The sequence below is a fragment of the Rhinatrema bivittatum genome, chromosome 15, assembly GCF_901001135.1.
Source record: "Rhinatrema bivittatum chromosome 15, aRhiBiv1.1, whole genome shotgun sequence".
Classification (NCBI taxonomy): Eukaryota; Metazoa; Chordata; class Amphibia; order Gymnophiona; family Rhinatrematidae; genus Rhinatrema; species Rhinatrema bivittatum.
The window spans coordinates 29495677-29508125 of record NC_042629.1 but is presented as its reverse complement, the minus strand read 5'-3'; the positions used below and the strand labels follow the sequence as shown (position 1 = coordinate 29508125).

At 43.9% G+C, this 12449-nt stretch overlaps 1 protein-coding gene across 4 annotated transcripts in view; it reads right to left on the bottom strand.

Annotated features, from left to right (window-relative positions):
* ACP6 (acid phosphatase 6, lysophosphatidic) overlaps positions 1 to 12449 on the bottom strand; it is a 62614-nt gene that overhangs the window by 31772 nt on the left and 18393 nt on the right. For all 4 annotated transcript variants that reach the window (XM_029578342.1, XM_029578344.1, XM_029578345.1 and 1 more), the window contains one exon: positions 9372 to 9454. In XM_029578342.1, coding sequence (XP_029434202.1) covers positions 9372 to 9454 — 83 coding nt within the window. The remainder of the gene's footprint in view (positions 1 to 9371; positions 9455 to 12449) is intronic.

Here is a 12449-nt window from a genome sequence, read left to right as displayed (position 1 = left end):
AAGTATCAAACTTCTAGCTGAGATTTACCACCACAGTCTATCATGACATGATGTGTGATCTAGGAATTCCAAATGGTTCTGAACTTCTCCACAAAGCAATAGGAAAATAAATTGAAGGTTAAGTCACACTTATCAGGAAAAACAACCTAGCAGAGGGCATAAATGCTTCACTGTAGGTACCAAGCATACTATTAGCATTCTCAACTACTTTGTCACACTTGACTGGCTACCTTTATGTAGTGGTTAGAGCAGGGGGCTATGAACCAGGAGACCAGGGTTCGAGTCCTGCTGTCGCTCCTTGTGACCTTGGGCAAGTCACTTTACCCTCCATTGCCTCAGGTACAAACTTAGATTGTAAGTCCTCTGGGGATAGGAAAATACCTACAGTACCTGAATGTAATCTGCTTTGAAGCACTGAAAAAAGTGCAAAAAAGCGGAATATAAAAATGTAAAAAAAAATGCTATTTGGCCCTAGGAATTTTACATTTTATGGGACCATTCTTCCAAATTTTCTTTTTATCTATCTCTTTTAGCATGTGTACTCTGGATTCTGCTTGAGTGGTGCATGAGAATATATCTGGTTATTCCACAGCACAATAAAAAGGTAAGCAACTGAATTAGAGGCGTTCTAATCCATGTATTGCTCTGACTCTTAAAGTCTGGGATAATGTTTGTAGATGAACTAAAAATATGGAGGGCAGTTTTCACATGTAAAACAGGGTTTTATACCCAGAACTAGACTCTGAAAGTTGCCTATTCTGTATGTCATGCAGTGCCGGTGCGTGCCTGCTTTTATGTGCAGACACTTTTCCTGGGGGCAGAGTCAGGAATCAGTTAGCTCTTATCTGCCTTATTTTACCGGAAGAAGCACCTGCGCAAATAACAGGTGCAGATCTGTGAACGTACTTTTTCCAACTCAATTTTCAAAGGAAAAGTCTGTAGGTAAAAAATACCTATATACATTACGCTTCTGCATACACTTAAAGTTGCCTTCTAAAGGCGTTTTCACCTCTTATGCCAACTAAGGAACAATTTAGTATTTACCCCTGGTGTTTTCTCTAAACTTCTAAAAAAGATGAGAGTAGCAGAATGTATTATATAGGGCAATTTTTTTTTTAATTTCTATTTATTTATTTATTTTACTGCAAGTGATTTTGTTTCAAACCTTATTTGAAAAAACTGAGGGTGACAGTCTCGGTTCTATAAGTACAGCAATTCATTACTAGTAGCAATATCAGGAAATCCAGTCTTGGCTGCTTATCTCTTTCCAAGAGTCTTATCTAGAGATACCACACCAAAGGAAATGATCACCAGCCTATACAAATTGCAGAGATTTACTTTTTAGGTTAAAATACATATTAACATGGGAAAAAGAACTGGAGTATGTACATTTGGAGGATTACTACTAATATTATTTAGCACTTCTATAGTGCTACTTAATATACAAAAACATGAGAGAGTCCCTGCTTGGTAGAGCAATCTAATCAAGACAAACATACAGGGCAAAAGACACTTTGGGAATTTTATTGGCATGATTTTTTTTTATGACACAGTTATGTGTCAGTAGTTTTTTGCTTGTATACTTTTAATTGTGTTTGTTGTAATTTGTATATCATAGTGCTTGTGTATAAGCAATTAATACATTTTAAGAAAGATAATATGTATTATTGGTTAAAAATGATTGAGGCTGTAAGCAGGACAATCGGGGATTAAGATTTAAAAGGAGCCTCAAAGCTGGGTTTTTACATGGGATTTAAATAAGGCAAGAGAGGGAGTGTGACGCACCAGCTCAGGAAGTCTATTCCAATCATATGGTGCAACCAGGTTGAAAGTACTGAGTCTGAAACTGACAGTAGGGAAGGGCATGGGTAGGAGTGACTTGCTTATTAAGTGGCATGCACGAGGAAGGGTGTAGAGAGATAGAGGAGTGGTTGTGAGGAGCTGCAGAACGAAGGCTCTTTTGAGTAGGAGGAGCTTGAACAGTATGCAGGAACAGATAAGCTCACCCTCTCATCTCAGGCCCTTCCCCAGTCTAAAAATGCCCAAAACGGGATTTGCAAAAAAAAAAAATCGCATATTGCGTTATGGGCATAACGCAATTGAAAAATGTGTAGTTATTTTCGGCGTTAAAACCGTGCGATATTGTGCACTATGGTTTGCACCCCACTTTTTTGAAAATCCCACCCTCGACTCCTCCCCAATTCTTCTCCTTTTAAAAATTTGCATTGCACCATGCATTATGGTGCTTTTTGCATGTGTTAAGATGTTTTTCGCATGCGAAAACGTCATAACACATACAAAAATGCGTTTACGCGATTTGATAAATGACCCTGTAAGATGGAACGCCAAGACTACCTCAGGCAGAAAAGGTGGCACCATGCCTAAAGATATCCCCAAATCAGACATCTGTAGGAAGGGATCTCGACACAACAGTGCCTGGAGCTCTGAAATTCTCCTGGCTGAATAAATAGCCACCAAGAAAACTACTTTAAGAGTCAAGTACTTAACTGTAGCTCTCTTTAGTGGTTCAAATCAAGTCTCACACAATCCTCTAAGGACTAGATTCAGATTCCAAGACAGCAAATGTTCTGCACCTGAGGACACACGTTCTTAGCTTCCCAAAGGAACCATATAACATCTGGATGTGCAGACAGAGGATACCCCTTGCACCTTACCCCGGAGACAACCCAATGTCGCTACCTGGACTCTCAGAGAATTAAAGGCCAGTCCCTTGACCGAACCTTTCTGTAGAAAAGCCAAAATATGCAACACCATAGCCTGAACAGGCTGAGACTGCACTCCATCAACAGACCAGGACTCGAAGGTCCTCCAAATTCACACATACATTAAGGATGTAAAAGGTTGCCTAGCCTGCAATGAGGTGGAAATAATCACTTCATAATACCCCTTTCTATCTCAGTTATTTCCTCTCAGAAGCAAAGCCGCAAGACAGAAATGAGCCGTCTCACCTGAAAATTTTAGATCTGGTGGGGAAAAAAAAAAAAGGTCAACTCATGTCCAAACCTCAGGAGCCTGTCTATGGCCATGTTGATCACATCTGGGAAGTATGGCAAATGTGGCCACTCTGGAGCTACCAGGATCAAGTTGCCCGGATGTTTCTCTATCCGCTGTAATCCTTTGTCCACCAGAGGCCACGGAGGGAAGGCAATCTTTTGAGTCCAAGGCCACACTAGAGAGCTCTGATTCCTTCCATACCGCATTCTTTTCAGCCACTGTAAAACCACAATGCCTTCGTGTTCTCTTTGGTCGGGATACCCCCATCTTCCATGAATGAGACACATCACTGCCTCTGACAGTTCCCATTCTCCGGGGTCTAACTTTCTCCGACTGAGAAAATCCGCCTGAACGTTGTTCACTCTGGTGATGTGAAACGCTGGCAGCCGGTCCAGTGCTGCTCTGCCCAGAATCAACTCCTAGGTCTCTCAAGCCACTCACTGATTCTTGATTCCACCTTGATGGTTGATGTAGGCCACTGTCATTGCATTGTCTGACAGGATCCGTACTAGATGGCCGCATAACTTTGACAGACAGGCAAGTAACGCAAAATGCACTGCTCTCGTCTCTAACCAATTGCTAGACTGAGGCCACCTGTTTTGACCACTGGCCCTGTGCCGACTGATCTTGCTACACTGTCCTCCATCCAGAGAGGCTTGCATTGGTGGTGACTATTACCTAATTCGGAACCTCCAATTCCGCACCACGCTCGAGACTGGTGTGAGTAAGCCACCACGAAAGACTGTCCCTGACTTTCGCCTCTAATGGAAAAGGAAGATTAAACTCTTCCAATAATGGATTCCAGTGGGAGAGAACTCCTCCCTACAGAGGCCGCATATGCGTAAACGCCCAATGCATTAATTCCAATGTCGATGCCATAGAACCAGGACCTGTAAATAGTCCCAGACCCTGGACACCGAAAGCTCTAGAAGAAGCCTTATGTGACTACAATTTCAGCAGTCTCTCTCAGTGAGAAACACTCTTTCCACCAGCATGTGAACTGAGCTCCCAGATACTCCAAAGATGACTAAATGGATCATTGCTAGGTTCACCACCCATCCTAGAGACTTCAAGCGCATCGCTACCTTTTGTACTGATTGTCTTTAGAGGTCCTCTGATTTCACACGAATGAGCCAGTCGTCCAGATACGGATGCATCAACATACCCTCCTTTTGCAATGCGGTTGCCCCCACCAGCATCACACCTTGGTGAAGTGGAGCTGTCGCCAGCTAAAAGGAAGGGCTCAAAACCAAAAACGTTCCCTTAGGACCATGAAGGCGAGAAATGTAAAGAACTCTTCCTTGCGTACTGCAATTATGACAGACCTCAGAGCTGGACCTCAGAGTTTCCATGCGGAAACTGGGAACCTTGAGAGCCACATTTACCTTCTCTAAATCCAATATCTCTTGAATTGAATACAGGGGCAAAAGAAATAGGACGCTTATCTTAAAACTGACCTCTGGCCACACTAAGTGTGTTCAGGGTCTGAGCCAACAAACTCAGCAAGATATCTCTGTGAAAAAAGAAAAAAATCTGAGCAGAGTCTGAAGCAGCTCTCAATCATGTGCAATTTCTCCCTCTTCTAGAGGTGAGAAAGTCAATTCCCCATCGGAATTCTCCGATGTCTCATGATCCACACCCCCTTGAACATTACCAGGGAAAACCTCCCAGCGGCATTTGCCCACCGTGACTGACAATTGGGAGGCCCAAGCATGGAATCCCTACATAGTAGGTTGCTTTGCCTTCACTTGACACCCCTGCAGAAAGGTCTGCAGGTCCTGGAAACATTCCACCTAGGAGAAGGAGGATGGATCTATAGCGGAGCCCATAGGCCCAACCTTGCTCTCTCCAACCTCTCTCTCTCTCGGGGGAACTTCTGCCCTTGGGAACAAGGCAGGAGGAGAACTGACCATTGCCTCAGCCTTCCACTCCACTAATTTCCTCCAGAGACACCATCCCAACATGGGCAAAAGCTGTAGTAGTCAAAGCGCTTTGAGCATCTAAATAGCGCTGACACAAATGGAGAGAGAGTGAGGACTGAATTACTATCAGACAGCAAGCCTCACAGATAGCAAAGCACTTGGACCTGTTCGTCCCCGGTGCCTAGCTCTCCTGAAATTTGGCTCTAGGTGGCCTCCTGCACACACACCAATGTCACCCGGGCATATGTGCACACCCCTCCAGGACACGCACAAATATGCGCTCAAGATTAGGTCGCAGTCGTACCCACAAAAGTACCTGCGCAAATACATGCTCCAGTCTAAGTCACGGCTTTACATGCACAAATACACTCTCAGGTCACAGAGGTACCCATTCAAATCTAGTCCGCGGCCTTACATGCACAGGTCCCTGGGCATGCAACCGCCGTGTGGCAAGAACGCGCACACATGCCTACACACGTGGGAAAAGAACTGCTACAGTGGCTTACAATGCAGCTAAGCAAAGCCTGCCTGCACCTTCAGTGTGTTTAGGCCCGGATCCATTTAACATCCAACACTAAAAATCATCAAAGGTCTGAAGAGCTTCTCAACAGCTCAGGCCTCTTGACTGGTCAAGAATCCATAGAGACTGGGGCCGAGAGCCAGCATCCCTCACTGCTTGTTCCACTATACAGGCTTTGCACATAAACAAATTTAAACTGTCAGAAGACCTCTACTAGAACCAGAGACTCTTCCTTGGTGCAAGTGTCTCTCTGCAGCTCCACAGGACAGGGAACCACCAGCAATAGTTGAGAGGATTCCCCTGCCTCTCCCACCAACACTGCTAGAGAATCTAAAAATGGATATCATTTCTGTGCTGATGGGGAAAGCCTCAGTGCTAGACTCAGTCACCGAGAGGCTCGTTCTACCAGTGCGGCCAAGCTCGAAGCAGACCCCTGAACACCATGCCGCTTTTGCTTCACGTGCACGCTATTCTTCCCCGCACCACGGCACCATAAGTACCTCAATGGAAAGCAGGGGGAACAGTCCCTCAGCACCACGGAGCCAACACCTGGTCTCCTCCGCAGGCAGAGAAGCTGCTGAAAAACCCCATCGCTGAGTTCCAGAGCTGCAAAGATAGCTTCCCCCAGGAACCCCACTGCTGCACAGATTCCTCTAACTAGTTCCTTGTTATTTTTTTATTTTATTTTTTTTTTAACTCTCTGAGAACAAATAAAGATACATAGAAACCAATACTTTCCTTTGGTGCAGAGGTTCCGGTTCCAGGAGCGCAGGCTGCATGGCAGAACAGAAAAAAAACAGATCACTGGCTATATCAGTCTTTTTTTCGCCAAACTTTAGTCTCAGCCCTGGACAAACCGTATAAAAGGGATACTTCCCTCCTCTACTGGGCTTGCTGTGCACAAATGCCAGCAGATTCCAGCACCATCTCGTGGAGCATGAGGCATCTGGACCACCAGATGTCCATCCCACGGACCTCCAGACCAAGCTATCAGAAGGAAGGGTCACCTGCTCGACCACTTCAAACTAGGGGGGGATGGCCCCACCAGGACCTCACCAGCTCCTGGGAGGATTCATAAATTTTCTTTATTTTTTTTCTCTCTCCCCAGAATGCAGGTTTTATACAATCTATCATCTGCTGGAGACAGAAATACTGAGGGACTGCACATGGCACACTGGGTTATGTACAGTGTCAGTGAAACTTTCTCTGTCGCCATCTGCTGGTAGGGAGGCAAAACCCAGGAGTCTGGACTGATCTGGGAAAGTACATGGAACAGGTAAAACAGGGAAGAGTTTATTTACCTTTTCAATTAGTACTAGGATTAAGGGGCACTCCATGAAAATAACAGGTAATAGATTTCAAACAAATTGGACAGAGTATTTTTCTTCACTCGATGCATAATCAAGCTGTGGAATTTGTTGCCAGAGAATGTGGTCAAGGCGAGTAGCACAGCTGGATTTGAAAAAGGTTTGGACAAGTTCCTGGAGGAAAATCCAGCTATTAACCAGGTGACGTTGCGAAATCCCTGGGAATGAGCAACAGGAAACTGGATCTACTGTTGTAGACAGGCTGCCAGGCTCAACGGACCCTTGGTCTGATCCAGCATGGATTGTCTTTTGCTCTGGGACATAAAACACCCCTAAATTCCACTGTAAATATATGTCCCAGAAAATTGGGTAACCATTTTCTGGGTTTCAGGTTTCAGGTCAATATTAATCCCAGATTATTTTATTTAGACACAGCAAAACATAGCCTTAATCCTGATGCACAAGGGGATCATTCAGCCATACTCATCACTGGGCTGCTTGACACATCAGCCTTTAGGTTTCTGAGCAGTGCCTCAGCAGGACTGTTCAGGAATTTCCCATTTTTTTCTTAGCATATTCCAGAATGCCAGAGCAGAGGAGCACCAGTAGTTTATAGTGGGCTGCTTCTCCTTCTCATGCTCCTTGTGATCTTGGGCAAGTCAGATTCCATTGCATCAGGTAAAAACGTAGCTCCCTTGCCCAAGACAGCTGATAGATTGCCTACTATGCCTGACTGCAACTCATCTTGAGCTCGGATTTGGAAAGGTAATGAAATGTTTTTTTGAAAGAAGGCTAATGAACGTGACAGTTGCACAAACTTTTCATTAAGTTAATGTATCATGAGCTGAATTCACTTTTACATAATAAGTGATACTAAGCAGCAAGCATTACTAAAAGACTAATGGCTTGATTTATTAAGGCTTTTCTTCTATTCTGTGTCTATGGGGAAAAGGCTGAGTGATTGAGGCTCTAAGGACCTCAGGTGCGATCATCACATAGCTATTATGAGAGTCTTCTTGTTGCATACTATCCTAGTTGTCTACCTGGTCCACCTAATCTAGGCTATGTTTTGCAGGAAGCCATGTCCTGCCACTTATAGTTCATTCCATGAGTCCATGCCATATTTTCTAGTTCACACCAGTGCAACTTTGAGCCTGTTCTGGGGTGCAGAAGCAAAAAAGCACATTTGTTTTTAACAACACAAGGCCACTGGTGGTCAATCTTCTACTTTGTTCCATTTTTAATTTGGGCCTTTCTACTGCAAATACAATAGTATCCAGGTTTTCATCACCAGGCCCAGGTCAGTGAGACAGTATAAACAACCTAGCCTGAGAATCGCAAACAGGTCATGGTTTCAGGACAGGCAAATTAACTTGGTATGTGACTCAAATGCCTACAAACGTCTCCCATGAATATTCATGGTGGAAATTTGGAAACCAGAGCCGTTTGTAGTATTCATGGAGTATATACCTGCAGCTTCCTGCTGCAGGTATATAAATGATTTACTTATCCTTCTGCTAGCCTATGGCTATAGATCTTTTGGCCATGATCTCTGCTTAGTGAAGCTATGAATGTCATGGGATGTGACAGGTCTTCAGCCTTGGGAGCAGTGCAGGAGATGAAAGTGGAGTCTTCACTGGGAAGGAGCTGAGAATAGCAGAGTCTTTGGTCTTATGAGGACCACTGGAAGCACAGGATATGACAGGCCTTTGGCCCTGGGAGCACAGCAGGTGATTGCAACCGGAGGGTCTCTGCTGGCCTTCGCCTTCTATCGCACTGCATTCTGCCCGCCCAACTCCCACTGCACTACAATCTGTCCTTTCAGAAATGGACCTGATTCTCCATTTGTTCCTTATGGGACTTGTCCCAAATCTTTTTCCTTTGCAAAACAAAGTTGGGCTCGATGCGTGCAAACTGTGAATGCGTTTTAACAGAGTCAACCTGAAAAAGTTCTAACAAAACGCGTGGAACATGGCAAAATGTACCAATTGTCCTGCATTTGGTAAAAGCCCTGTATGAAGAAAGGGGCGGCACAAACGCTGCAGAAGTGGCTTTCACCATTCTCCACTTCCCTCATGAAAATTCTCCCAGTAGCGATTTCACAGATACGAGACATTTGAAAACTATTTAGTAAACAAAATTTCAGCTTTTCCCACATTCTTAATTCTTGCAGAAAGCTAACGTGCATTGCAAAGAGAGTTAAAAGCAAAGCAGAAACTAGGGCCCTTCAAAGTCACATGATACCAGATCTGCCTGACTACTCCCTTCCACAGATAAAAGTCCCAGCCATAAATGTTTGTTCTCAGACAGTGGGTAAAAAAAAACAAAAAACCTGCTTGAATGTCAGGATCCAAAGTTTCATGGCTCAGTCGTTCAACGCCTGGTCATGTGGACACAAGTCTCTCCTTGTCTGTTAATCTTTGATGGGTGCAACGGGATTTCTTAATTCTGTGTTCTCCCATTCTTTGTGCAGTTTCTGATTGCAAAGCGACTCAAAATAAAACTATAGGTCTATCAGAATAGGCACGGTCCTACCGAACTGGAGTAAGAGCAGATGGCTGAGTCCAGCGAGGAGCACGGGCAAGACGCTTTGGGCAATGGACTCACCATTTTGCTGCTGCTGCTGGAACAGCCCTGCTAACAAACAGCGAGTGGACTCCAGATTCCGGACAATGTTAGTGGAACGAACACTGAAAAGGGAAAAGGACACATATTCAATTGGCAACCTCGGTCTGACTTCACTTTGAACTGAAAACCAATTCTGGGAATGTAAATGCTTTAAGCGGTCAAGTTTTCAAACTACCTACAGGCCCGCAAGCTTGAATTTTCAGAAAGGTGACTGGGAATGCAGTGCAAAGTATACATGTGAACATACATGTAGAGATTGCAATGACATCGTCACGTGTGTTCTTCCTCCCCTTTATCCTATTGGGTAAAAGTACACACCCTGTTCAGGGCTGGTGCAAGGTTACTGGGTGTGCTTTGTGGCTTAAAAATGTGGTCTCCCTCCTCTGTCCAACACCAGTGCTGATGATGTGTGGTACCGCACAGCCCCTGCTGTGTCCAATACGCACCCCCCTCTCCTAGCTACTACTGCACCCGCCAGAGGCCTCTTCCACTGCTACACACCAGCTCAGCTCCTCAAACATAAACAGGGCAGACATGCAGATGCCTGAATGTAGGGGCTCAGAGCCACAGTCCCTGCAGTGGTGTGATTTCAGTTCATGAATTTAGAAACTGCTTTTTCCAGTGATCAAAGTGGCAGTCTGCAATACTGAGCAATACAAATTTAGAATGTAAGCCTTCTAGACAGAGAAACACAAAGTAGTTGAATGTAATCTGCTTTGAAGTGCCTGAAAAAAGTGCAATATAAATAAAAAAAAAAATTAAAATAGTACATATAAAATGAACTGATAAACATAATTATAGAGCAAGCCATAATTATGGTTAGTTAAGCTGCAGTACCAATGCATTGATCAAAGGCAATAATGAAAAACCAAGCCTATAAAAAGCATCTAAATGGCAGATCCTCCTCTAAGCTTAACTTCAGGGGCATGGTATTCCACAATTCAGGCCCTACCTATGGAAGTGCCATTTTTCATGTTACTAACAAAGCCTGAATGTGCAGGAATATGTTTAAAAAAAAAAACCCAAAACCAGCAATGGCTAACCTCAAATGTACTCATGGAAACACACCATTCCAGTTTGTTCACAAGGAAATTGCAACCTGTTGTCCTTAGAAGCAGAAAGAGAAGAGTAAAGATTTTAAAATGGAAGTGAAACTTATCTGGTAGCCAATGTAACTCCAAGGAGGGGGGAGGTGGCATGTCGGAGATTGGGAGCGTGCCAAAGTCAACAAAGCCTGAGCCACCCCTACCCAGGATGGCAGTGAGGAATAGAAGAGGGCATTGGTAAGCGCAGAAACAGGATGTCCGCATGACCTGAGACACTGCATTCTGCTGTTTCTAGCCTGCTGTTTTCTTCTTCCAATTCTTCTCCTTTAATGGCTCCTAAATGGAAAAGCAAGATTCGGTTCTATCCCCCTGAGGCCATTTACCTCGAAGCACAGTAGATAATCACCTCCTTTGCATCTCCTGCTCCTGTTGTGTCGGCGGAGGAACACAGATTTCTCCCAGGGACGAGGTTTCTCTTAGCCCCCATCAGCAAGCCTTACCGCCAGCGCCCGGATGCGACCCCTTCCTGGTGACCAAGTGGGAGGGAGTCGTCAAAGGCTCAGTGTCTGGCATTCCATCTGGTGGAGGGCAGGACTTGCTCATTTTGCTGGCAATTTCTCCAGTCTCTGTCTCCTGTTATAGCTCCAGGGATAAGGAAGCCTTTTTCTTACTCTTTAGCCATCAGGGAACTTCCTCAGCCTTCCCAGAAGCCGACAGAGATCACTCTGGATTCTCTTTGGGAGGTGATGTCCTTATTTGACCAGGCCCTTGCCATTTCAACCAGTAAGTTGGACTCCTTTGTGTCTAAGTTGGATCCCTTGGTTAATTCTCATGAACTTAAGCTGGGTGATCATGACAATAAGATTTCCTCTATTCATTCAGCAAGATCTGGCTAATATGGCCACGCTCCAGACTAAATTGATTCAAGAGTGGGATACCATCTCTGGAAGAGTGGAATTTCTTGAAAATTCATCTCATCGTTTGAACCTTCGTTTTCTAAATTTTCCCAAGGTTATGGGAGAACTTCCAATTATGACTTTAAGGAGATATTTCATGGACGTCTTGAAAGTTTCCTCTAAATCTATATCTTCTATTAATAAGATCTTTCTTTTTACCTTCCAGTTCTAGTTCCACTCCTTCTTCTTTAAATGTTACTCACCTTATAGAAATGTCTGGAAATGCGATTATTGATCATGCCACCCTCTTGGTTTCTTTTATTACCGATGAGGAACTTAGCAAAGTAATGCCCTTACATTTTCAAAATCTTAATTCTCCTTTTCATGGCCAGGTCATACATATTTTTTCTGATTTCTCAAGGCTACCCAGGAGTGGATGAGAGGTTTTCTTCTCTTAAGGCAAGAGGTGTTGGATATTGGTGCTACCTTTATACTCTGCTATCCCTGCAAATGCTTTGTTAGATATCATTCTAATAGTTATATCTTCTTTTCTCCGAGCAGCTCAGAGCTTTTAATGATGCTAGGAAAGTTTTGACATCTTCTCCAGCTTCTTCATTGGTCCAGTAAAGCTTGCATGTAGTTACTGACAGGAACTCATTTATTCATTGCTATGACTTTTTCTTATTCGTTACTTTGTAACTCCTCTTTTTACTTTGTTTCCCTTCTAATTTCCAATATAATTGTCTAAGTAATGTTTCTTCTTTTATTTTTTCATTATTTCCATTCAATTGTTATATGGAGCATTGTGTAAGTGCTTTGATTAAAAATGTAATAAATAAAAAAAGAAGAGGGCATCGGTGAGGAACTGGGAGTACCAAAGAAAGAGGAAGACAGCAGAAGGTTAAATTATTCTTACCTGAGAATTTTCTTTCCTTGAATCCTGCCAGACCAGTCATCACATATGGGATTTCCCTCCTCTACAGCTAACGGAGATAGAGGACACACCTCTTTTTATGACCTCACTCCGAACTATAAGGCAGGTGTGCTTCTGGCACAATCCCAGTAGCCTGCCAGAAAACTATGTCCAATCTATGCCAATAAAAACAACATTACAA